Source organism: Sapajus apella, unplaced genomic scaffold, assembly GCF_009761245.1.
Source record: "Sapajus apella isolate SASKATOON/1434 unplaced genomic scaffold, GSC_monkey_1.0 scaffold25, whole genome shotgun sequence".
In the NCBI taxonomy this organism is placed as follows: Eukaryota; Metazoa; Chordata; class Mammalia; order Primates; family Cebidae; genus Sapajus; species Sapajus apella.
This window is the reverse complement of record NW_022436965.1, coordinates 18,528,582-18,555,390: the sequence shown is the minus strand read 5'-3', so window position 1 is coordinate 18,555,390 and position 26,809 is coordinate 18,528,582. Positions and strand designations below refer to the sequence as shown.

General features: G+C 44.8%; 1 protein-coding gene, 1 long non-coding RNA gene, 1 other non-coding gene and 1 pseudogene across 5 annotated transcripts in view; 3 read left to right on the top strand and 1 right to left on the bottom strand.

Annotated features, from left to right (window-relative positions):
- FMO4 (flavin containing dimethylaniline monoxygenase 4) overlaps positions 1 to 2,692 on the top strand; it is a 28,298-nt gene extending 25,606 nt beyond the window's left edge. The window contains exon 10 of one of the 2 annotated variants that reach the window (XM_032291397.1): positions 2,025 to 2,692. In XM_032291397.1, the coding sequence (XP_032147288.1) occupies positions 2,025 to 2,451 (427 nt within the window). In that variant the 3' untranslated portion in view covers positions 2,452 to 2,692. The remainder of the gene's footprint in view (positions 1 to 2,024) is intronic. The other variant, XM_032291398.1, reaches the window with a different exon arrangement.
- A 4,225-nt stretch (positions 2,693 to 6,917) lies between these two features.
- LOC116560142 lies at positions 6,918 to 10,065 on the top strand (annotated as a pseudogene). The gene is made up of 2 exons (XR_004272816.1): positions 6,918 to 8,775; positions 9,091 to 10,065. The product of XR_004272816.1 is annotated as a splicing factor, proline- and glutamine-rich-like (transcript).
- LOC116560143 lies at positions 10,044 to 10,457 on the bottom strand. The gene is made up of 2 exons (XR_004272817.1): positions 10,239 to 10,457; positions 10,044 to 10,097 (listed from the first exon to the last, which is right to left on the bottom strand). It is a non-coding gene; the product is annotated as an uncharacterized LOC116560143 (long non-coding RNA).
- On the top strand, positions 10,102 to 10,208 carry LOC116560336. The gene has a single exon (XR_004272920.1). It is a non-coding gene; the product is annotated as a U6 spliceosomal RNA (small nuclear RNA).
- Positions 10,458 to 26,809: the final 16,352 nt, after the last annotated feature.

The window sequence follows — 26,809 nt, the reverse complement described above, 5'->3', positions numbered from 1 at the left end:
AGTCCTAACTCTGCCGCCAATCAGACATGTGGCCTTAGACAAGTCATTTGGGGACACCAGGTCTTTTCAGTGGAACACACAGCCTGGCCCCCTGCCGGTGGCAAGCCTGTCTTCGCTTAGCCCCAGAAATCTATTGTCTTCACTCTCTTCACCTCTCAGGCTGCCCTTTCTCTGTATTTGCTGGTATCTCTTCCTCACTCCTAAAATTTAATGAGCTCCAAGCTTAGTCCTCAGACCTCTTCTCACTTCTTTTTTTTTTTTCTAGAGACAGGGTTTCACCATGTTGGTCAGGCTGGTCTTGAACTCCCGACCTCAAGTGATCCGCCCACCTCGGCCTCCCAAAGTGCTGGGATTATAGGCGTGAGCCACTGCGCCCGGCCACTCTTCTCACTTCTATTTACACCCACTCCCAGGTGGCCTCATCCAGGCCTGAGGCTTTAAATATTATCACATACTCATGGCTCTCAAACTTGTGTCTCTAACCCAAATCTTTCCCCAGCACTACTCCTAATCCCACTCCCTCTAGAGAGCTCCACTTAGATATTTAATACGTGTCTCAAATTTAATGTCTAAAAATGAACTCTTGACCCCCTCCATCCCCCATCTGCCCTGTCAATAGGCTGATCTGAGACCTTTCCCCATCTCAGTTCATGGTTACTCATTCCAGTTGTTCAAAACCAAAGTCAGTGAAAAACCTTGGAATAATCCTTTTCTCTTCTTTGTTTCTCACACCCCATATCAGCAAGTACTGTCAGCTCCTACTTGCCAAATGAATCCCGAATGCAGACACTTCTCACCACCCCTGCTGCTACCACTGTAGACCAGACCACCAACATCTCTCATCAGGACACTTGCTGCCACCCCTTACCTGGTTGCCCTCCATCCACTCTATTCTACAGTCTAGGCTTGTCACAGCATCGAGAGTGAGCCACATCACATTGCCCTTCTACTCAAAAGCCTCCAGTTACTTCCTTTTTACTCCCAGAAGCCTCCCTGCAGCCTCTGAAGCTCACAGCACACCCAACTATTTGTATGCCCTCACTGCTCTCCCATCTCATCTATGCTGCTTCAGACACTCCAACCTCCTCCCTGTTCCTCAAACATACCAAGCCTAAGCCCCTCAGAACCTTTACGCTGACTCTTCTGTCTGCCTGGAATGTTCCACCAGACAGCTAAATGTTCAAATACCGCCTTATAAGAAAGAAGCCTTCTCTGACAACACTATATGTGACAGCAACCCACCCTGTCTGACCATTGCCTCTCCCCTTTACCCTCCATTCTATTTCTCAGAATGCCCATTATTACCACCTGATATATTATGTATCTACTTAGTGGGGGTTTTCAATAATTTGTTCATTTCCCCCATCAGAATACAGGCTTTTTGACAGCAAGAACTTTATTTTGTTCACTATTGGATCTCCAGCACCTATAATGGTGCCTAGAATGTGAAAGGCACTTAATGCTTATTTATTTATTTATTCACTGAATGAATGAATGATAGGCATTGGGACATCATGAAAGTGTACTGACAGGCATAAGTAAATAAGTAAGTTAACTGGTAGAAATAGGTATGAATAATGCCATCATATTAATATATAATATGCTCATATCTGTGGAAAGTTTAGTCCTTGTATACCAAGTATGGCCCTCTCAACTCATAATTCACACCAATAAAAAATTTAGGTACAGATGATGCTTTCTGGTCATGTTCATTCATTCAATAGCTATTCTATTTGGACTAATCAGACAGTATCCTCACATCAAATCCAAGAACAGAAAACATTACTTAAAGCTTCTCTTCCAACTGCCTCCTTTTGCCATGTCTAGTAAAATTAATTAGCTTCACAGATACCCTCTGTAGACAAACTCCTTAATTTTTTTCTTTCTAACATACAAAAACATTCCCAAACATGTTTTGATTCCCCCAAAAAATGTAACAAAATGGTGGGGGGGGGGGTCTGATAACTTGAGAAATGCAGGGCAGGGGTGGTTAATGAAAAACATCCATCTTTTTTCCTTCTCAGAGGTGTGATTAAAGACAGCAACAAAGACAAATTGGACTACATTGCCTACATGGATGATATCGCTGCCTGCATAGGCACAAAGCCCAGCATCCCACTTCTGTTCCTCAAGGATCCCAGACTAGCTTGGGAGGTTTTCTTTGGACCATGTACTCCTTACCAGTACCGCCTCGTGGGCCCTGGAAAATGGGATGGAGCCAGAAATGCCATCCTGACCCAGTGGGACAGAACACTGAAACCTTTAAAAACTCGAATCGTTCCTGATTCTTCCAAGCCTGCTTCCAAGTCACATTACTTAAAAACCTGGGGAGCACCTGTCCTACTTGCCTCTCTTCTACTTATCTGTAAATATTCATTTTTCTTGAAATTGGTGAGAGATAAACTACAGGACAGAATGTCCCCTTACCTAGTAAGTCTTTGGCGAGGATGAACCTGATTGGTTCTGAGGGCTGCACCACGTTGTGCTAATTCTATCTCCAAATATCTTGTGCATCCCTCTTCAGCTCTCCATCACAGCTGCTGTAAGCCAAATTCAGGTCTAGCCATCTCTTTTCTGAATTATTGTATTGTCTTCTTTATTTCAGTACCTTCTTTCTTGCCACCCTTTCCAATGCATTTTTTACCCTGCTTCCTCAGTGATTATTCTAAAATAATTATATGTGATATGGTTTGGCTGTATCTCCACCCAAATCTCATCTTGAATTGTAGCTCCCATAATTCCCATGTCGTGGGAGGTAATTGAATCATAGGAGCAGGTCTTCCCCCATACTGTTCTCATGGTAGTGAATAAGTCTCATGAGATCTGATGGTTTTATAAATGAGAGTTCCCTGCACAAGCTCTCTCATGTCTGCCACCATGTAAGATGTGTCTCTGCGCCTTCTTCGCCTTCCACCATGATTGTGAGTCCTCCCCAGCCATGTGGAACTGTGTGTCTGTTAAACCTCCCTTCCTGGCCGGGCGCGGTGGCTCACGCCTGTAATCCCAGCACTTTGGGAGGCCGAGGCGGGTGGATCACGAGGTCAAGAGATCGAGACCATCCTGGTCAACATGGTGAAACCCCGTCTCTACTAAAAATACAAAACATTAGCTGGGCATGGTGGCGCGTGCCTGTAATCCCAGCTACTCAGGAGGCTGAGGCAGAAGAATTGCCTGAACCCAGGAGGCGGAGGTTGCGGTGAGCCGAGATCGCGCCATTGCACTCCAGCCAGGGTAACAAGAGCAAAACTCCATCTCAAAAAAAAAAACAAAAAACAAAAAAAAACCTCCCTTCCTTTATAAACTACCCAGTCTCAAGTATGTCTAGCAGCATGAGAATAGACTAATACAATATGGTTTATTATTCTAAAGTAAATATATGATTTATAAATATACAGGAACCTCTGATTCCCATGAAGGCCCTGGTAGGACCAAAATGGCAATCAAATTACTTTGTAGAAAAATTTTTTTCTCAGCCGGGCGCGGTGGCTCAAGCCTGTAATCTCAGCACTTTGGGAGGCCGAGGCGGGTGGATCACGAGGTCAAGAGATCGAGACCATCCTGGTCAACATGGTGAAACCCCGTCTCTACTAAAAATACAAAACATTAGCTGGGCATGGTGGCGCATGCCTGTAATCCCAGCTACTCAGGAGGCTGTGGCAGGAGAATCACTTGAACCCAGGAGACAGAGGTTGCAGTAAGCTGAGATCACGTAACTACACTCCAGCCTGGGTGACAGAGCAAGACTTTTTCTCAAAAAAAAAAAAGAAGAGATAATAGTCCAAACTCCTTACCCTAACATAAAGGGCCCTTCATGATCTGAGTCCGTTTGCCCAGGTCAGCAGAATGCCTGTTATTTCAAATCCTCCCATCAGCACTACCAAACTATGAATGGTGTCAGAGCTCCTCCCTTTGTCATCGGCACCCAAATCTATGCCATGCCTGACTGGTGAGCTCCTATTTATCTTTCAAGAGAGCTCAATGCTCTTATTCTGTGCAGCCGTCCCTAAATCCCCAAAGCAGAAATGCTCACCCCTGTGTACCAGCTGCACCTGTGTAAGTTCTGGTCCTGCTCTTTTCTTACTATAGTATTGTTTTATTTTTGTCTGTCACCTAACAAATGGTGAGTCCCTGAAAGGAATTGTATTGAGTTCATCTGAAACACTGCCTGATACAAAGCATTGCTAAAGAACTATTTGACGACTTGACAATGGCTTTGCCGGCTGGCACTCTTTATTTACCCTCTTCTACCTACATTCCTCTCTTCCACCAACATGGTACATTACCTCAGCCACCAACAGCTAATGGTAAAAGGCAATCCATGTGGCAATTAGAAGAAATAGAACGATGCAATCCAGTACTTGCACAGGAGCCAAGTACACTGATTAGGAGCACTAACTTGAGAATGAGAACTCAACTCATTAGCTATGAAGTCTTGGTCATGTAACTCAGCCTCTCTAAGACTTAGGGTCCTCATCTGGAAAACAGTGGTTATAATAGTACCTACCTTACTGTGAACATTAGTGAGAAAATGCAGGGTGTTTGCTCCAAGGTAAGTTAACTATTAATAGCTGCAGAATCAGAGGACATTTTCTATTCTCTGAATTAAAGGACCTGCAGCTACCGCCAAATCCCGTTCCTTGTTGTGTAATCCGGAGGCATGCCCTTTGCTCTCCCTGGATTCTCTGGCAGCACTTTACAGTTACAGTCACTTTTGTTGTTGTTGTTGTTGCTGCTGCTGCTGCTAAGCAGAGGTATTTAATGATACATTGGTCTTCACAGAGATGACTACAGAGACTTTTACTCTATAATCCAATAGTATACAACCATGCAGCACAGACCAATTAGCCAGATGTAAAATAAACTAGCTTCTTACCACAACCACCCTATAAACATTGCAATTATTCTCTCCAAAATGAACCTCATCTTACGTGAAAACACCCACTGCCCGGGAACCAGAAACCTAGCTATGTGGCCAAAAGTAAAAACTAAAGGAAAAATTGCAATTCACTGGTCAGTCGGTGAAAGCAAAGAAAATTCAGTGCCCTTCACTGTATTGCTTTGATGTTACTTGTGTTCTTTTTGTACCTCTTCTTCAGCCCACCCATGTTAGTTCGTGGTAGGTTTGAATAAGCCATTCAGAACTTATTCACTTCTTTGGAGCTCACCACAGTGCTAATCTTTTTCCCATCAGCAGCTCTTAACAGACACCACTCTAAAGACTCAAAGTCCACAGCAGAACCTTTCTTTAGAATGCGTTTGGTTCAACCACCAGACTTCTTCAAGGTGATACACATGCTACCTGGCGGCTGGCACTTCTGGAGGAGTCTGATCAGCTCCGTGAGGAACTGCTTGCTCTCCAGTAGCACCATCATGGTGACACAAGTTCAGCAATGTCTGCATAAGCCCCTAGCAGTTATAGCCTGAAGCTTCGCCTTAGGATCACTGCTTTGTTCTTGAGTCCCCATAGCCACAGCTGCTAACACCACCGCCACCACTCATGTTCTACCCAGATGGAAACTGTAGACTGTGAGGCAAACATTAGCAAAGCAGAAATTGTTCTCAAGTATTAGGACTGAAACTACTGGTATAACTAGTCAATGTGTCTAGGTTTTTGCCGACAACAACTTCCCAGTAGAAGCAATACCTAATTCTAAATCTTCAAAAACAACTAAAGGTTTTGTTTAGTTGTCTTCTTACAGAGGCTAAGTCACACGGCCAAGACTTCATAACTAACAAATTGACTTCTCATTCTCAAGTTAGTGTTTTGTTTTGTTTTGTTTTTTAATAAAGACGGGGTTTCACCATGTTGGTCAGGCTGCTCTTGAACTCCCGACCTCAGGTGATCCGCCCACCTTGGCCTCCAAAGTGCTTGGATTACAGGCACGAGCCACCACGCCTGGCCTCAAGTTAGTGTTTTTAACCAGTGTACTTGGCTCTTGTGCGAGTACTAGAGTGTATAGTTCTACTTCCTCTAATTGACCCATGGATTGTCATTTACTTATAACATTAGCTGTTGGTGGACTGTTCTTGTTGGTTTGGAAAGCTGACGTAATTTATCATGTTGGCAGAAGACAAGAAACAAAAGACTAACAGGAGCAATGTCGTATTTAAGCTATCTATGTTCTTGAAGGAGAAAGCAGAACTGAGGGCCTAACAAAGGAGGTCCTGCTTTATTAGCTCATTATAACTTAAATCTATAAAGTTGCTATTTTTAATTTGTATGGATTTTCAAGCCAGGCATGGTGGCTTACGTCTGTAATCCCAGCACTTTGGGCAGCCAAATTTCTTGAGCTCAGAGTGAGCTCAGAGTTAGAGACCAGTCTTGGCAACATGATGAAACTCCGTCTGTACAAAAAATACACAAATTAACCAAGTGTGATGGGGCACATCTGTAGTCTCAGCTACTCAGAAAGCTAAAGTAAAAGGATGGCTTGAGCTCGGGAGGTGGAGGTTGCAGTGAGCTTTAATTGCATCACTGCACTCCAGCCTGGGTGACAGAGTAAGGCCCTGTCTTAAAAAAAAAAAAAAATTGGATGATAAATCAAAGACTCACAAAAGTTAAGTAATTTGCCCTGGTACAAAAAGCAAGTAAGAGACGGAACATGGCCGGGCGCGGTGGCTCAAGCCTGTAATCCCAGCACTTTGGGAGGCCGAGGCGGGTGGATCACGAGGTCAAGAGATCGAGACCATCCTGGTCAACATGGTGAAACCCCGTCTCTACTAAAAATACACAACATTAGCTGGGCATGGTGGCGCGTGCCTGTAATCCCAGCTACTCAGAAGGTTGAGGCAGGAGAATTGCCTGAACCCAGGAGGCGAAGGTTGCGGTGAGCCGAGATCGCGCCATTGCACTCCAGCCTGGGTAACAAGAGTGAAACTCCGTCAAAAAAAAAAAAAGAGAGAGAGACCAAACATGAATCTGAACCCAAATATATGCAACCCTAAAGCCCAGGATGCCTCACTAGCTGCCTTGAGAGACAACTCCCCTATTTGCCTCTTACTACCTCAATTTGCTCGCATTGAAGCCCCAACCTGGATACCACCTCTTCCAGGAAGCCTTCTCCCTTCCCACTCCTGCTTCCTCTGCACCACTGTACACCTTGAACAGCCTTCTAAATATTTTACTTATCACAGCTCATGACTCAGTTCTCAAGGAACAAATGGTACTAGAAAAAGTCCACTGTAAGTAAGCCTATTTTAAATGAGAATCAAAACTTCTTAGTTAACAGTATGGAAAAAAAATTAGGTTTGGTCAAAACTTCAACTTGAAAAATAAAACCAGAAATTAGGAAAATAGGTTTGCTTTACTGTTTATTTAACCAGGTTAGATTACAATTGGAACTATGTACCAATGGGAACTGCCTAATGGTCTGACATTTTATATGACAGCAACGTAAAACGTTCTCCACTTCATACAACAAATGTCTCTACTTCCCATTTGACTTTCAAAGCAAGCTTATGATTGTCCTTTTTTAAAAAATATTCGGTCTGTGTCATCCGCCATTTTGTAAGAAGCAAGGTGGCCTCCACGTTTCCTGAGCGCCTTCTTCGCTTCGGCCTCGACCGCCCCTTGACCACAGACATGTCTCGAGATCGGTTCCGGAGTCGCGGCGGAGGCGTTGTGGCTTCCACAGGCGCGGAGGCGGCGGCGGCCGCGGCGACCTCCAGGACTTCCGTTCCCCGCCGCCCCGCGTGAGCCTCAACCAGGAGCGCGGCCCGATGGGTCCCGGCCAGGGCCAGAGCGCTGCTAAGCCTCCGTCCGATCCCGCCACCGCATCCACACCAACAGCAGCAACAGACACCGCCGCGGCCGCCGCCGCCGCAGTAGCCGCCGCCTCAGCCGCCGCCACCTCAGCAGCCGCCGCCGCAGCAGCCGCCACCGCAGCAGTCGCCGCCGCATCCACAGCCGCATCAAGCAGCCGCCGCCGCCGCCACCGGCGCAGGACTCCTCCACGCCCGTGGCTGCTCGGGGACCCGGCCCCGCTCCCGGAGTAGGCAGCGCGCCGCCAGCCTCCAGCTCGGCCCCGCCCGCCACTCCGCCTACCTCGGGGGCCCGGCCAGGGTCCCGGCCAGGCCCGACCCCGCCGCCCGCAGTCACCTCGGCCCACCTCTGGGACACCGCCACGCACCCCGCCCTACCACACCTCCTCAGGCCGGAGGCCCGGGCCGGGGTCCGGGGCCTAAGCAGAGCCCAGGCCCGGGCGGTCCCAAGGGCGGCAAAATGCCTGGCGGCCCGAAGCCAGGTGGCGGCCCAGGCCTAAGCACTCTCGGCCGCCACCCCAAGCCGCCGCAACGAGGCGGTGGGGAGCCCCTTGGAGGCCACCTGCATCACCCGCCCTGCCACCGGCAGCACCACCAGGGTCCCTGGCCCAGCGGGCCGGGCGGCAGCAGCCAGGGGAAGATCTCGGACTTGGAGAGGTTTAAAGCCAACTTATCTCTCTTGAGGAGGCCTGGAGAGAAAACTTATACACAGCGATGTCGGTTGTTGGGAGTCTACCTACTCGTATCACGGAGGATGAATCAAAAGACTATTTGCTAAATGTGGAGAACCAGAAGTTTTTATCAACAAAGGCAAAGAATTCGGATTTATTAAGCTTGAATCTAGAGCTTTGGTGAAATTGCCAAAGCTGAACTCAATGATACACCCATGGGAGGCAGACAGCTTTGAGTTTGCTTTGCCACACCTGCTGCTACCCTTTCTGTTCCTAATCTTTCAACTTACATTTCCAATGAACTGTTGGAAGAAGCCTTTAGCCAGTTTGATCCTATTGAAAGGGCAGCTGGCCGGGCGCGGTGGCTCAAGCCTGTAATCCCAGCACTTTGGGAGGCCGAGGCGGGTGGATCACGAGGTCAAGAAATCAAGACCATCCTGGTCAACATGGTGAAACCCCGTCTCTACTAAAACTACAAAAAATTAGCTGGGCATGGTGGCGTGTGCCTGTAGTCCCAGCTACTCAGGAGGCTGAGGCAGGAGAATTGCCTGAACCCAGGAGGCGGAGGTTGCGGTGAGCCGAGATCACGCCATTGCACTCCAGCCTGGGTAACAAGAGCGAAACTCCGTCTCAAAAAAAAAAAAAGAAAGAAAGAAAGGGCGGCTGTAATAGTGGATGATCGTGGAAGATCTACAGGGAAAGGCATTGTTGAATTTGCTTCTAAACCAGCAGCAATAAAGGCATTTGAACGATGCCGTGAAGGTGTTTTCTTTCTGACAACAACTCCTGGTCCAGTCATTGTAGAACCACTTGAACAACTGATGAAGATGGTCTTCCTGAAAAACTTGCCCAGAAGAATCCAATGTATCAAAAGGAGAGAGAAACCCCTCCTCATTTTGCCCAGCATGGCACATTTGAGTACGAGTATTCTCAGCGATGGAAGTCTTTGGATGAAATGGAAAAACAGCAAAGGAAACAAGTTGAAAAAAACATGTAGGATGCAAAAGACAGATTGGAAAGTGAAATGGAAAATACCTATCATGAACATCAGGCAAATCTTTTGCACCAATATCTGATGAGACGACAGGAAAAATTAAGACGTGTGGAAGAGCTTCACAATAAAGAAATGCAGAAACGTAAAGAAATGCAATTGAGGCAAGAGAAGGAACGACGTAGAAGAGAGTAAAAGATGGTGATTCGTCAACATGAGATGAAAGAACAAATGAGGCACCAAAGAGAGGAAAGTTACAGCCGAATGGGCTACATGGATCCAAGAGAAAGAGACATGAGAATGGGTGGTGGAGGAACAATGAACATGAGAGATCCCTATGTTTCAGGAGGCCAGAAATTTCCACCTCTAGGTGGTGGTGGTGGCATAGGTTATGAATCTAATCCTGGAGTTCCACCAGCAACCATGAGTGGTTCCATCATGGGAAGTGACATGCATAGTGAGCACATTGGGCAGGGAGGTGTGGAGCCTGTGAGTGGACAGGGTCCTACAGGAATGGGGCCTGGAACTCCAACAGGATATGGTAGAGGGAGAGAAGAGGCCCAAACAAAAAACCCTGATTTTAGATGTGATATCTAGGCTTTCATTCCAGTTTGTTTTTTTCTTTTGTTTAGATACCAATCTTTTAAATTCTTGCATTTTGGTAAGAAAGCTACCTTTGTGCTCACTTCGGCAGCACATATACTAAAATTGGAAAGATACAGAGAAGATTAGTATGGCCCCTGCGCAAGGATGACACGCAAATTCGTGAAGCGTTCCATATTTTTTAAAAATAAAAATTAAAAAAAGAAAGCTACCTTTTTATGGATGTTAGCAGTTTGTTGACCTAATATTTGTAAATGGTCTGTTTGGGCAGGTAAAATTATGTAATGCAGTGTTTGAAACAGGATTTTTTTTTTCCTTCTTATTTCCTTTCTTTTTTACTGAATAATGCCTCTCAAGTTATGGCAGGGTACTTTGTGCCGCTGAATTTCCAAAGTGTACCAGTTCCTTCAAATAAATAGAAAAATAGTTATTTAAAAAACCAATTGTCATTGGTTTTGCCAAGTAACTCAAATTTTAATTCTTTTATATTTACATCATTCTCTTTTGAATTTCCTGTCTTGTCATTATGCTTGCCAATTCTATCTCATTCTTATTTTTCCTTGTTTTTTTTAGACAGAGTCTCGCTCTATCACCAGGCTGGAGTGCAGTGGTGCAATCCTGGCTCACTGCAACCTCCGCCTCCTGGTTTCAAGCAATTCTCCTGCCTCAGCCTCCTGAGTAGCTGGGACTATAGGCATGCACCACCACGCACGGCTAATTTTTTGTATTTTTAGTAGAGACGGGGTTTCACTATGTTGGCCAGGCTGGTCTCAATTTGTTGACCTCGTGATCCACCTGCCTCAGCCTCCCAAAGTGCTGGGATTACAGGCGTGAGCCACCACGCCCGGCAAGTCATTTTCTTATATTTCTTACATGATTTAACTCTGCAATATCTAGATTTGCCAATGGCTTAGCAGTTCTCCAGTATTACCGTCATCAACTTCATAACATTTTTCTTAGCTATAGGTGATATTGTTTGGCCGTATCCCCTCCCAAATCTCATTTTGAATGGTAACTCCACAGTTCTCACATGTTGCGGGAGGAGCCTGGTAGGAGGTGACTGGATTATGGGAGTGGGTCTTTCTCAGGCTGTTCTCATGATGGTGAATGAGTCTCAGAAGACCTGATGATTTTAAAAACAAGGGTTTCCCTGCGCAAGCTCTCTCTTTGCCTGCTGCCATTCATGTGACTTGCTTCTTCTCACCTTTGGCCATAATTGTGAGGCCTCCCCAGCCTTGTGAGACATAAGTCCATTAAACCTCTTTCTTTTGTAAATTGCCCAGTCTCAAGTATTTCTTTACCAGCAGCGTGAAAGTGGATGAATACAGCAGGATATGTAACTTTACTTTGCTGTTGATTTGCATTGTATAGTCTGCATTATTAGACAATCATTAGAGACTGACCACAAATACATTTATGAAATATATTTATGGAAATGATATCCAGAGTAGACTGTATTGTTGAACAGTACTGTTGGATATCTGTTTGAAGAAAAATAAACTTAACCAAAGAAGTGAAAGATCTGTACACTGAAAACAACTAAATATTGATGAAAGAACTGAAGACGCAAATAAATTGAAAGCTACCTGTGTTCGTGAATTTAAAGAATAAATATTGTAAAAATGTTCATACTAGTCAAAACAAACTAAAAATTCAGTGCACCCCCTCCAATGACAATTTTTCACAGAAATAGAAAAAACAATTCTAAAATTCATATGGAATCACAAAAGACCCCAAGTAGCAAAAATAATCTTGAGAAAGAAAAACAAAGCTGGAGGCATCATGCTACCTGATCTTAAAATGTACTTACAAAGCTAGACATACAAGTCAATGAAACAAAAACATACATACAAGTCAATGAAAACAAAAAGCCCCCAAAAAACAGACATACTAGTCAGTGAAACACCTGGATCCATTTAGATTAAGTAAATTTACTGAGGCTCCAGAAGAAGATCTTCAGGACTCAGACCTCAGTTGTAGATTAAAAGAAGTTAATCAATTATGTCTTTAGATGAATGCACACTTACACGTAAACACATAGCTTAGAAGGTATATAAGCTCTGAAAAACCTTGTAATTTTGAGTTAGTCTGGCAATAATTTCCAGGCCTTCTCCCTAAAACCAGTCACAGAAATAAAAACTCTCTTCCTCCCCGGTTCACCTACATCTTGTTATGGGGCCACAAGAAATAGCAGCCTGACCCTCAGTTTGATCTGGGAATAATAGGAAGCAGAAAGATTGGGTGGTTTTGTTGTGACCTATCACAAAATCCGTATCAGTACTGTGATGGTTATCCTTTTTTTTTTTTTTTTTTTAATTTGAGACAGGGTCTCACTCTGTCACCCAGGTCAGAGTGCAGTGGTGCAATCTCAGCTCACTGCTACAACTTCTGTCCCCTGAGTTCAGGTGATTCTTGTGCCTCAGCCTCCTGAGTAGCTGGGACTACAGGCACATGCCACCACACCAGGCTAATTTTTGTATTTTTAGTAGAGACAGGGTTTCACCATGTTGGCAGGCCGGTCTTGAACTCCTGGCCTCAAGTGATCCACCCACCTCAGCCTCCCAAAGTGTTAAGATTGCAGGCGTGAGCCACCACACCTGACCTGTGGTGGTTATTCTAACAAACTTCTGTGTGCACCTGGTGGGAGAGAATCCAGGGTAGGATTGCTCTGACAATGTAACAGTGGATTATTTTAACACTATTTCATCATTTATCTCTCCTTGGAATTAAATTTGAAGTTTCGGCAGTGGGTCTCCTTTCAAAAGTTTGTTCAGATTTCAGTTCATTTCTACTTAGAGCTTTCTGGCTACAAAGGCAAATTTCTGAGTTATCTGAGTGATTCATGACTCATCTCAGGTGAGTGGGAACAAAAGAGAAACAGGAATAATTATGTTAACAAGGCCAGAGACACACCTATAGGTGATAAGACTGGTAACAAGCCAGTGTCTTCGTAGAACACTTAATTTCCGAAAATGTCGCATAACATTTGGGCTCATCTGGTATTTTAACATGGTGTTTCACTTTGGCATGGTCTGTTCTTAAGTGACTAAAGAACTCCTGAGTCCTCTATTTGTCCTGTTTTCCATAAAAGAAAATGAGAGTGAGAAATGATGAAACAGCTCCATCCAAAGAGTTAAAGCAAAATAGAGTTGCACAAAATTAAACTCACCTTAAATTAAGTGGACGTTGATGTTTTGGTGCTCTAAAATTGCTCGCGGTGGCTCACGCCTGTAATCCCAGCACTTGGGGAGGCCAAGGCAGGTAGATCACGAGGTCAGGAGTACAAGACCAGACTGGCCAACATGGTGAAATTCCGTCTCTACTAAAAAATACAAAAATTAGCCAGGCGCGGTGGCTCAAGCCTGTAATCCCAGCACTTTGGGAGGCCGAGGCGGGTGGATCACGAGGTCAAGAGATCAAGACCATCCTGGTCAACATGGTGAAACCCCCGTCTCTGCTAAAAATACAAAACATTAGCTGGGCATGGTGGCGTGTGCCTGTAATCCCAGTTACTCAGGAGGTTGAGGCAGGAGAATTGCCTGAACCCAGGAGGCGGAGGTTGCGGTGAGCCGAGATCACGCCATTGCACTCCAGCCTGGCTAACAAGAGTGAAACTCCGTCTCAAAAAAAAAAAAAAATTAGCTGGGCATGGTGGCTCATGCCTGTAATCCCAGCTACATGGGAGGCTGAGGTAGGAGAACTGTTTGAACTGGGACCCAGGAGGTGGAGGTTGCAGTGAGCCAAGATCACACAACTGCACTGCAGCCTGGGCTACAGAGCGAGACTCCATCTCAAAAATAAATAAATAAAATAAAATATAAAAATAAATTGCTCCAAAACATTCTTTGTAAAACATGCATACTCTTTAAGGGTAATTAGCTGTGGACCTTGGACAAGTGATTTAACCATTCTGCGCTTCTGGCTTCCCCCACCCTCCCCCCAGCAGAATCGTGTTTATCTGTAAATTAAAGTAATAATGATACCTTCTTCCGAAGGATGTAATAAGGATTAAATGACTAAAGTGCTTAGAACAGTGCAGAATGGAGCATGGAGGATGTGTGTACTAGCTATTGTTGTTAGTGTTATGGAAAAAAAACAGGTTCTTGTCACACAACCAGGATAATTTAGGCACAGGGGCACACTGTAAGGTGAGTAGGGCAGGGTTTATTGGGGGAAAAGGGGAAAAAAAGGGGGGGGGAATAGGAATTCCAGCAAAGCGAGAGAGAGTCCTGCTAGCAGGTGTGCCACCTCACAGATTGAATCTCAGATCACCACACAGAACAGGAGAGGCCAGGATCCTCCCCACTGCAAATAGAACTTCCCAAGGCTCCTCCCAGTCTGCAGACGGGCATTATTCAGAAAGAATCAGTTGGGAAAGGGCAGACTTCATCCAGACCAGCTGTCCATTTTTTCAAGCCTTCAGATTGTTTTAGGCTTGAAGGAGGAGTTTCACTGGGAGACTCTTGGCTGCCTCCTCTCTCTGTCATTAGGGTGTCCATCCTGAAGAGTCATCAGTAAAACAGAGATGGGCAAGAGATGGTGACTTTATTTAAAAAAAAAAAAAAAAAAAGAGAGAGAGAGAGAGAAACATCTCCAACCTCCCCCCCACCCAACCACACAAAAGCTATGGCTAAAACTGAGACAGAACAGAGACCCGTCTTTAAGGCCTGTAGGTTCCCTCCCTTCTCCCCCAGCAAGAAAATAAAGGAAACTCTTGAGTTCCTTCAAGGGAAATTCCAGGCATATTGGCCCTGAGAAGTAAATGAACAGCTTGTTAAGCAAGAAGATAACAGTAGCTTAAAACAATAGCCAAGGAAGTTAGAGTCAGATGTTTTGCTCTCTATAGAAACTAAAGATAACATCTTAACATATGGCCCTGAATTGTTTGTGGAGACCCAGATCCCCACCAAATGAATCTGCTGACACACAGAGCTCAGCGAAGGGGGAACCAAGGACTGAACTCTGATGGTTATTCTTCTAACTCTTCCTGAGGGGCCCGAGGCAGGTCACACCCACAAGTTAGAGCTAAAATTCTTGTCTGCTGATCTCAAACTTTTGGACAAAGCTTAACCTCTTTAACCACTCACAGATCAGAAAGTCCTCGAATCCAGTCTGGGAGCGGTGTGTCACACATGTAATCTCAGTGCTTTGGGAAGCCAAAGCGGGAAGATCACTTGAAGCCAGGTGATCGAGACCATCCTGATAAACATAGCAAGACTCTGTCTCTACAGAAAATTTAAAAATTAGCCAGGCATGGTGATGCTTGCTTGTAGTCTCAGCTACTTGGGAATCTAAAGAGGGAGAATCAGGCCAGGTGGTGGCTCAAGCCTGTAATCCCAGCACTTTGGGAGGTCTAGGCAGGCAGATCACTTAAGGCCAGGAGTTTGAAACCAGCCTAGCCAACATGTTGAAACTCCACCTCTACTAAAAATACAAAACTTAGCTGGGTGTGGTGGTAGGCATCTGTAATCCCAGCTACTAGGGAGACTGAGGCAGGAGAATTGCTTGAACCCAGGAGACAGAGGTTGCAGTGAGCTGAGATCATGCCATTGCACTCCAGCCTGGGCGACAAGAGTGAAACTCCATTTCAAAAAATAAATAAAGGCCGGGCATGGTGGCTCATGCCTGTAATCCCAGCACTTTGGGAGGCTAAGGCAGGTGGATCACCTGAAGTCAGGAGTTCAAGACCAGCCTGGCCAACATGTGAAACCCCGTCTTTAAAAATAAATAAATAAAATAAAATAAATAATAATAAAAATAAAAATAAAAAATAAGGTGGGAGGAACACTAGAGCCCAGAAATTCAAGATTACAGTGAGCTATTGTTATACTGGACCAAGCATAGAAATTAACACCAAGACAAAAGTATGCCAGATTGCAGGGTCTTTTATTATGCCAGCGAACACAGAGGACTCACGTCTCTCCAACCTGTGGCGTCGAAAGGAGGGTGCCAAGACTTTTTATACCCAAAAAACCACCTTGGAAGTGGGGGTGAGGAGCGGGGATGGGGATGAAAAGGCTTCAGACATTCCAAGGGCTAGTGGATTCTGTAAATCACCTCCTGGGTGGAGATGAGGGCTCCGGATATTCCAAGGGCCAGGGGACTTTTGTCATTCCTTTTGTTACTTAAGTGGTTTACCGAAGTCAAGATAAACATTTGTTTACACATTATCTGGGTAAGGTGGAAATCACAGACCTTAGTTACTTATTACAAGTCGCGGGAGCCAACGTGGGTTAGGACTGCTTGCCTGTCACATTAGGGCCACAGAAAGCAGTTACTGATAAGCAAAGTTTAAGCAGCTTTACATAGTAGTTATTTTGCAGAGCAAACTAGCAGCTTTATTTATAGAAGCCAAGGCCAGCAGTTATTGTGAGGAGACTGGGGCAGCCATTACAACTTAATTTTGGAAAACAGCTTTGTCTTATAAAATGGCATTGCTCAGGTTCTGGCTCTAGGTCAGCACAATATCACACTATGATCACACTACTGCATGACAGCCTGAGCAACAAAGCAAGACCCTGTCTCAAAAACAAAACAAAACAAAACAAAACCCTGCCCATACAGGATGTTAGTGACACATTGTTAGGGACCATAGGTTTTTAGGCTCCCATGTAACAGAAATTGACAGGAGGTCAAGCAAGTTTCCCAGACACAGGGAAACTTTGTTAGGGGCTTATGCTCAAACACAAAGGGAAACAGCACTGGAGGGAGGAGTTCTCCAGCTGGCTCCCCAAGGACAGGTCTTTTTGGTGTTTTAAGATGGGTGACATGAATAAGCATGAGCTGGGCAAACGTCATTTCATGTGTGGGGTAGGTAGAGCACAGAGTGTGTAGGCACAGTGAGAAATCATTTTAGTACATATATCACATGATCAAAACATGGCAAATCAGTCCTTCCCTGGGTGGATCCTTTAGTATTATAATGAGGCAACTCTATAGGGTAAAGATCATCATTCTTCTGGTCTTGTCTGTATGTAGATGACAGAGTTAATTTCCCTGAGTAAGACTTAGGGTGGGATGCTGCCTATCTTAGCTTCTTCAAGGTCTCCTGTGTGACATGGTGATTGCCCCATAAACTGCATACCTTGACCATACTTTGGCTTTCCGTTGAAACTGCTCTCTGTAACCCTAATGTGACAGGCAAGCAGTCCAAACCAACGCCATTTTGGCCCCTGCACCATTTTAAGACTTGCAATAAGTAACTAAGGTCTGTAATTTCCACCCTACCCAGACAATGTGTAAACTAACGCTTATCTTAACTTCTGTGAACCACTTAAGTAACAATCGGAATGTCCAAAGCCCCTCGCCCCCACCCCCACCCAGGAGGTGGTTTACAGGCATAAAAGGTCTTTACACCCTCCTTTCGGGGCCACGGGTTAGAGAGATGGGAGTCCTCCGAATAAAGACCCTAGTCTTTGTCTCAGTGGTGATTTCGTAATCGCTCGGTTACAACACCTGGTGAGCAGGTAGGACAGAAAAAGAGGAAAATTAATGGAGGTGGAGGGACCAAGTCCCGTCCTTCCTCATCTCAACGTTAGTATAAGTGCAAGGCCCTCTTTGCATTAAGCCTTCTGTTAAGGTCCTAAGAAGCCCTAATGGAGCAGAGAGAAGCTAAATTGGCTGGGATTCCAGACTAGGTCAAGCAAATTGTGGAAGTGAGCAGGGAGAGAAGCATTTTGGGAAATCTTGGAACTTTAGGGGACAGTGAAAGAGGGGAGGTATTGCACTTTCTTCTTTCCTCTCTCCCCTTACCCCTGAATCACAGAGGATGGGAAAAAAGTTGGTTATAAGAAAACTTGAGCTGCTTTACCCCCAGCCTGCCAGAGTAATAATTTTAAAATGTAAAGTCTTAAACTCTCCTTTTTAAAACCCTTTAATGCATTCCCATTTCACCCAATAACATTGATCATTATTTTGGAATGAATGAATGGGAGAGTCTGACACGATGAATAATTGGAGTCCTTAGATATAGATGGTTTTAAGAGAACGCTGTTGGCAGGAAGGACAAACCCTTGCTCACAAGTTACAATCTGGGATTTTCTTATTCTTTCCTCTCAAAACCTTCACATTTTCTCCTCCCTGCCTATTTCCCATTCCCAGAGGAACTTGATCCCCTCAAGACAAAGCTATCCAGGCCCTCTGTTAATTCCAGCCTCTCTTCTTTCCAGCCTCAAGAAGCAAGTGAAAACCTGTCTCCCAAGTCAGAGTGCCTTACATAGTCAGAGTGCCTTACATAGTCAAAGCTTGCCACCTTACAGGGACAAAGCTTGCCTGGGGCAGGATGTACATAGATAGGATTTCTTACTGTGCAAGCACAGACGAAGCAACACAGCCCAACAGTCAGGAGCACAGGCTTCACAGACACTTCATAACCTCCTTTTTGCCAGCTAAAACGAACTCTGTTTCTCAGACTAAAAGCTGTTCAGGCTTTATGTTAGCTTCCTGAGCCGGACAGACTCCATCTTAGCTTCTTCATTTTAGTTATTTTCCCACCATTAAGTATGTAACTGTAGTATGCAGCTGGGGCAGGCTGACACTGGGCACCTCCAGGAATGCATTTGTTGATAAGAGGCCGAGCTAAGTGGTACCAGCAGAGCCTGGGAATGCAGGTGCAGTTGAGTGCTCAGAGCCCCTATTATCTATAAGTTCTATGCCTTTCATGACAATGTTACCCCTTGCACCTGGCACTGTTTTATTTCTCATGTACCAGTTTATCTTTTTTTTGCTTACTCTGCTTTTGTGAAAAATTTGCTTCAGCTAGGTTCTCTCTCCCCTTCCAAACTAGGGTATAAAAGACCACCTAACTCTTTCTTAGGGCCGAGAGAATTTTGGGCGTTAGCCATCTCTCCATCACCGGCATAATGAAGGACTCATAATTCAACCTCAGAGTGTGGCGCATTCCTTGATTCGCTCGGGTACAACATAGAGCAGAGTTGGAATCCTACTCTGGCCACATTCAAACTATTAGTAAACCTTTTGGAACATCAGTTTCTCATCTGTAAAATGATGACAGGAGCACCTACTTGAGGGTTGTCAGGATACTTAAATGTGATGCCTGACACATAGAAAGTTATAAATACTGACTACTGTTGGTACAAAAATCATAATTCTAGAAGCTAGATACATAACCTTCTTTCTCCCCTCTCATATACAAGAGAGTGGAGCACAAATGTCACACTGTTCTACTAGCCATGATAAAATTCAAGCTCGTTACACTATTTTAACAATAATCATAGTTCCCTTCCTTTCTTCCAACTTCTGATGATGTAGCACAGCAGTCCCCAACCTTTTTGGCACCAGGGACCAGCTTCATGGAAGACAATATTTTCTCAGCAGGGGCTGGGGATGGGGTGTAGTTATATAGGCGTGAGCAGGGCAGGAGAGGGCTCTTCCCCACCTATTAGAAATTTCAGGTGATGATAATTAGGCAGCCAGGGAGAGACAATCTCCTGATGGTCCAAGCCTGTTCACATTAAAAGTGTTCATTGAATGCAGACCCCAGGGAGAAGGAGCTTCTTGGGCATGCGCGTTAAGAGACAAAATGGCGGGCCTGGCACGGTGGCCTCATGTCTGTAATTCCAACACTTTGGGAGGCTGAGGCAGGCGGATCACAAGCTCAGGAGTTTGAGACCAGCCTGGCCAATATGGTGAAACCCCGTCTCTACTAAAAAATACAAAAATTAGCCTGGTGTGGTGGCGGGCGCCTGTAGTCCCAGCTGCTCGAGAGGCTGAGGCAGGAGAATCGCTTGAACTCGGGAGGCGGAGGTTGCAGTGAACCAAGATTGTGCCGCTACACTCCAGCCTGGGCGACAGAGGGAGACTCCATCTCAAAAACAAAAAAGAGCGAGAGACAAAATGGCAAAGTATGATGTTCCAGGGACATATGCCACCAGAAATAGGAAAAAAGCCTGAGAAGCGCATGTGTATAGCTCCCTAAACACCCCGTGTGTGCTCAGTCCCAAAAGGTAAGGAAAGCACCGCACAGGCAGAAAGCACACCCTGTCTTGGGAAAGAGGCGAGCCTATAAAGTCCTAGGATGATGGTTAAATGGGGACTTGATACTCTTTTTCTCTCTTTGGCCTTCAGGCATCCATTTGATTTTCAAGGGTTCTTTTCTTTATTTGTTGCCTTAAATCCCTTTTCCTGCTTCGGAACTTGGCTCTGTCCCTTTTTCTGCTTTATGTCCCTCAGTTGAGTTCTTCCTTCTGAGGAGGCGAAGACTAAAATTGCTGCAGACCTGTATGGATAGCTGCTGGTAACTCAGGGTAACTCCAGTCTCTTCCACTGCTAACAGGGTGTGAGGGGCAGAAATGGTTTCAGGATGAAACTCTAAGACCTCAGATAATCAGGCGTTAGATTCTCATAAGAAGCACACAACCTAGATCCCCCGCATGTGCAGTTCACAATATGGTTCGCGATCCTATGAAAATCTAAGGCTGCTGCTGATCTGAGAGGAGGCAGAGCTCAGGCGGTAATGCTTGCTTGCCAGCTGTTCACCTCCTGTGGTGCAGCCCAGTTCCTAACAGGCCACAGACTGGCACTGGTCTACAGCTCCGGAGTTGGGAACCCCTAGTGTAATAGTTTATTTGCCCTGGGCCAGATCAGCCTGTGGATGCAGCCAGGAAGACAGGGTTTCCATTGTTTCTACCACCTACAGCCCCTGCCCCACATCCACTGCCCCACATCCTGGATACCTCCAACCCAGACCTGTTTTCTCCTCAAAGAAGGGAGAATCTTTAAGGGGTGGGTTATCTCAGATATTTGGGTATCCTCCCAACCTTGTCTTTCAGCTTCCCAGTCACTGCAAATGACTACAACTTCCTGACCCATCTGCACACTCCCATCATCCCTCACTCCAGCCTCACCGTACTGCTTCACAACAGCCTGGCTTCTTGTGAGCAGCCCTACCCAGGTAGATCTACTTCTTTCTTTTGTTATTATCATTTAATTTTATTTTTTTCTTTCCAGTAAACCTTTTGCACTCCTAAGATCTGCTTCCTTCCAATCTGTCTGTCATTGCTCTTGGTACCCAGCAGCCTGCTTGCCTTGCCCCAATTTTTCAGGCAGAGCCTGAGCTGTTTCTAAGAGTTCTCAGAAGTCTCAGCCTGTGCTAGCCCCAGTGTGCAATAAGAAATACTGTTGCTGGGCCAGACACAATGGTTCGTGCCTTTATTTCCAGCATCTGAGGAGGCCGAGGCAGGAGGATTGCTAGAGGCCAGGAGTTCAAGACCAGCCTGGGCAACGTAATGAGACCCTACCTCTAAAAAAAAAAAAAAAAAAAAGAAAGAAAGAAAAGAAAAGAATACAATTATGATGTTAGTTGTGGGCTTATAATAAATTTTTATTTTTAAAAAAAGAAAAAAGAGAAGCAATACAGTTGTCTCTGGTTATCCATTAGGAATTGGTTCCAGGACCCAGTAGTGGATACTAAAACCAGCAGATGCTGAAGACTGTTACATAAAATGGCATAATATTTGGATATAACACACACACATCCTCCTGTATACTCCTTTCCCCAGAACTTCTGTATACTTTAAATCATACCTATATTACTTATAACACCTAAATACAAGTAAATGCTATGTAAATAGTTGTTATACTGCATTGTTTAAGGAATAATAAGATTTTTTTTAAAAGTCTGTACATGTTCAGCACAGACATAAATTTATTTGGAGTATTTTTGATCAGTGGTTGGTAGAATCTGTGGACGTGGAACTCATGTATACAAAAGGCCAACTGTCCATTGTTTTTGGTTTTCATTCCAGCTTCCAGACACAGAGCTCCTAAGTTATTCTAGTTTCCTTAGTGTTAAGGGTGACAAAAGCATCTTTTGTTATAATATTTGTCTTTTGTACAGAGCTCCTAAAACTTTTGGAATTTTCTAAGTGATAGAAGTTTCTTTTGTTATTCTCAATAAGCCCTTTAGCTCACAGCTGAGTTTGTGCTAATGAGGTGACCTTAGGGTGGAGCCCCTTGATAGCCTCAGGATGGGGTAAGTCACTGGAAAGACCCAGTGAGGGCCGGGCGTGGTGGCCCACACCTGTTATCCAAGCACTTTGGAGGCCAAGGCGGGTGGATCGCCTGAGGTCAGGAGTTCAAGACCAGCCTGACCAACATGGTGAAACCCTGTCTTAAAAAAAAAAAAAAGGAAAAAAAGGAAAGACCCAGTGAGATACTATGAGCTTCCAGATTGCTGAACACTTGGAAGTACTGGAAGGGAGGGTGTTGTACCAGAGAGGGGATGGAAGATCCACAGCCTCATACCTTATCCTATCCATCTCTTCATCTGGCTGTTCATCTGTATGCTTTGTATTATCCCTTATAATTGGAAAATGTAAGTAAAGTATTTCCCCAAGTTCTGTGAGCCACTCTACCAAATTAATGGAGCCCAGGGAAAAGGGATATGGGAACCCCAACTTATTTATTTTTTTATTTTTTATTGAAATAAGTCTGGCTGTGTTACACAGGCTGGTCCTGTAATGCTGTCTCAGCTCAGTGCAGCCTCAACTTCCTGGGCTTAAGCAATTCTCCCACCTCAGCCTCTGGAGTAGCTGGGTTTACAGGTATGAGCCACCATACCCAGAAATTTTATTTTATTTTATTTATTTATTTTTTGTAGAGATGCAGTCTCACAAAAGACCTATTTCCCTATTGTCCAGGCTGGTCTTGAATGCCGAGTTCAAGTGATCCTCCCATCTTGGCCACCGAAAATGTTGGAATTACAGGTATGAGCCACCATGCCCAGCTTGAACCTCGATCCATAGCCAGTCAGTCAGAAGCAAAGGTAACAACCTGGGACTTGCAATTGATATCTGAAGTGGGGACAGTCTTGTGGCACTGACCTCTTAACCTGTGGGATCTGACACTAATTCTGGGCAGATAACGTCAGTTTTGAATTGAATTAGAAGACACATAGTTGGTGTCTGCTGGAGAATTGTTCTGTGTATGCAGAAAATCCCCACACATCTGGTCACAGAACTGTCTTGTGATATGCACTGTCTTGTGATATGTGACAGTAAAGAGGTAAAAGAGTTTGTTTTTGACTTTATCCCCAGAGAATCCATTTCCTTCCCTCTGCCTAATGTTAGAAATAATGAATTACTCTTCAAAAGGTTTAATTGTGCAACTTTCTTCTCCTTTGTTCAAAAGCCCGACCTCCTTGTACTTTCTTGTTTCCAGCCTGCAAAACACCTTCCCACTCTAGTTGTGCCCTGACATGCCTAGACATGTTCAGACATGCCTTGTACTATAATGGACAAACCACTTCCCCCACCTCCTTCCCTTATAAATCACACGATAACCATATTCAGAAAAGTTTAAGTCTTAGCCAACCGGGATCAGCTTAGATTGTGCAGTCCAACCCTAGCCAATAGGAGAAGGTCATGGGGACAGAAACTGCATTAGGGATAAAAACCCCTTCTCTCCTTTGTTCAATGTGCTCTTATGATCATGACTGATCATGCAGGCAGCACCCTTCTGCAGAAGTAAATTGCCTTGCTGAGAAAATTTTTTGCCTGAGTGCTAGTTCTTTGTGGCACCAAGCATTTGTTTCCAACACTGAGATCCCAAGAAACCCACACTAAATCTCCTTGATCCCTCTTCATGCAACCTTGGGGTAAATAACATTTCTCCCTCCTTCAGTTGGTCTTCCAGTCTCCAGGGACAGATGCATTCCCAAGTAGCATCAGCAACTCTCCTCTGGGGATCTTGCTAAAACTGTAGTAATCACAACCCTTTATTAGTCTATTTCCTTAACCCATACATAGCATTCTACATTTAGTCCCTTTTCTCCAGAAATGTAGTCACCCTTGTGATTTTGTAAATTTAGTAAGTTTACTGAAAAACTGGAGAGGGATTATATCATACACAGTAGTTTTCCTGCATTTGGTACCTCTACCCTCTCTCACCTTTGGCTCCACATTGCTCTCACTGAGATACCTCTCCAAGTAATGGGCCTTTCAGGAGGTACACTGAGGGGGAAGAGAACTGCCCCTAGGTTGACTTGCCTTTGTAAAAGGAAAATAAATCTGTGGGCTCCAAAATCACTAAGCTAAAGGAGAAAGTCAAGCTGGGAACTGCTTAGGGCAAACCTGCCTCTCATTCTATTCAAAGTCACTTAGATAAATGCATATCAGACTGCCTCCTTTGGAGATGCTAATGAGAAACCCAAAAGAATGCAACCTTTTGTCTCTTCTCTACCTGTGACCTGGAAGCCCCATCCACACTTCAAGTTGTCCCACCTTTTCAGACCAAACCAATGTTCATTTACATATGTTGACTGATGTCTCATGTCTTCCTAAAAGGTACAAAATCAAGCTGTACTCTGACCACCTTGGACACAGGTTGTCAGGACCTCCTGAGGCTATATCATGGGTGCAGGTCCTCAACTGCGGCAAAATAAACTTTCTAAATTAACTGAGACCTGTTTAAGATATTTGGGGTTCACACCTTCTCCAGTGCCACTGAAATTATGATGATCAAAACATCCTCAAAACTGTGCAAATATATGTTCTTATTCCCCTCTTTTAACCACTTGAGCACTGCCTTGAGATACAGTGTGAGTTCTGTTTCTCTCCTTTTCTTGCTCTAGAAAGAGCTTTCTGGGTCTTCTGGATCTTTTTCTATTTCTTTATTACCTCTTACCATTAGCAACTTTTACTTTCCAATTTTAATTTTTTCTTCCAAGTCCAGTCTTGTAGCACAGCTAACTAAGGGGCCAGGGGGCAGGGTTGTCTCCTAAATAAGGATAAAATGGAGCTAAGTTTTCAACAAACTTTATATTTGTTTATAATTTATCTTATTTGCCTAACCATATAAAGGTAATTTCAGTTAAATTTATGTTTAGCAAATACTTAACACACATATACACACACAGCCAGCACCATACCTAGCACATTGAGGGATATGTTGGGGGGCAGAAAGCAATTCCCCAAAATATGGCCTTTGGCATGCTGAGTGCTTTTGAAAATGGAAAGTGAAATGGGATATAGTTCCCTTGGCCCCTTTGCAGAGCTCATGAAGGGGGTGGCTCATTTATTCAGCCCACAGTTCTCAACCCCTTATGGGAGGGGGAGCATGCGGTTGGTCAGCTGCAGGGGCCAAGATGAGTGCTTCTGGGCGCTGGCAGGAGCAGAGCTCTGTGTGGCCCCTCGAAGCATCTTAGAGGTAACTGCAACCCTTAGAGCCCCAGAGGGTGCGTGTTACAGTGTGCTCTTTTAGCTTTGCTGTCTACATACGGCTTAAGTGTTTAACAGCTCAGCATGACAGCCCTCTGTATCCTAAGCTCTTGTTTGGTATCCAGAAGAATCAGGTCACATGAATGAATGGAAGATGGTAAATGTGGCAGATTTTTATCACCTATGAAAGTGACTCTCAGCAGGTTAGGGAGCTGGAAAGGGGATGGAGGATGGACCGGGAAGGATGGAGTGGGAAGGTAATCTTCCCTTGAAGTTCGGCCAGCTCAGTTCCGCCCCAGCCGAACTCTTCTCCGAAGTCCCACTGTCAAGTTGTCCCTCTGAAGTCAAGTTGCTTCTCTGCAATGTCCGGCTGCTTCTTTTCTCTCCTTCTCTGCTGCTCTGCTCTGCTGCTCTGCCAGTGGAGCCTGGGTACCAGGGTACAAGATTGGGGGTGGGGTGGGCCAAAAAGCAACATTCAAGTGGGAAAACAAGAATACATGTTCTCACTTTGGGCCGGAGTTCCAGGCTTGAGGGTAGGGCCCTCGCTGGGGCTGCCCTCTTTTATTTGCTATTTTTCTACCTCTCATCCATTTCATCAGAATAGGTCTTGGAACCAAAATCTCTCTCTAACCTTTCCGCAGCTTCTGTTCTCTCTAATCCTCTTTTCCAAGCAACCAGGAGGGACTCTCTCTGGAATTTCCAAAAGAAATGCAATTGTTTTCAAGACTCCCTCTCTAGAAAATCTCATCAAATACCGAAGATCAACCACCAGAGAACAGAAGAGACGAGGAGTCCTCATGTCCAGACAGAATTTTCATCTATCTTTCTGAGGGCAGCTTCAAGAGACTGCCTGAAGGGCTTTATCTACATCTTAATAAAAAACCTTTGTTCTGCCCCTGAACCTTGGAGTTACTGGTTCCAGTCAGCTCCCAAAAAGAACTGTAGTCTGAGCATTGGGACTATTCATTCCTCCATCGCTCCCCCCACGCCATGAAACAGGGTATAGAAGCTTCAGTACCACTGAGTTGTTAGGTGATCCCCCTGTGATTCTCCCTGTGCCTAGCACATTAATAAATTGTGTGTGGTTTTTCTCCTATTAATCTACCTTTTGTCAGTTGCTTTTCAGGAAACTTCATGTTTTTTTCTTTTTCTTTCTTTCTCTCTCTCTTTCTTTCTTTCCTTCTTTCTTTTCTTTCCCTTTTTGACAGGGCCCTCCTCTGCTTCCCAGGCTGGATAGCAGCGACTTGATCTCAGCTCATTGCAACGTCCATCGGTCCCCCCACCTCAGCTTCCCTAGTAGCTGGGACTATAGGCAAGTGCCTACAAATTTGGCTAATTTTTAGAAATTTTTGTAGAGATGAAGTCTCACTACATTGCCCAGGCTGGTCTCAAACTTCTGGGCTCAAGTGATCCTCCTGCCTTGGCCTCCTAAAGTGCCCAGCTTCAGAGAAACTTCAAAGGGCTAAGGGCAAGTTTTCCCTTGGCCCCTACAGATACAAATGCAAATGTGACTGAGGCCGTGGCCTCATGGAGCTGATAGTCTGATAGAAAAAAATAAGACACAGAAAACCAGAAAACTCAGAAATCCATGGCAAGTGATGTTAGAG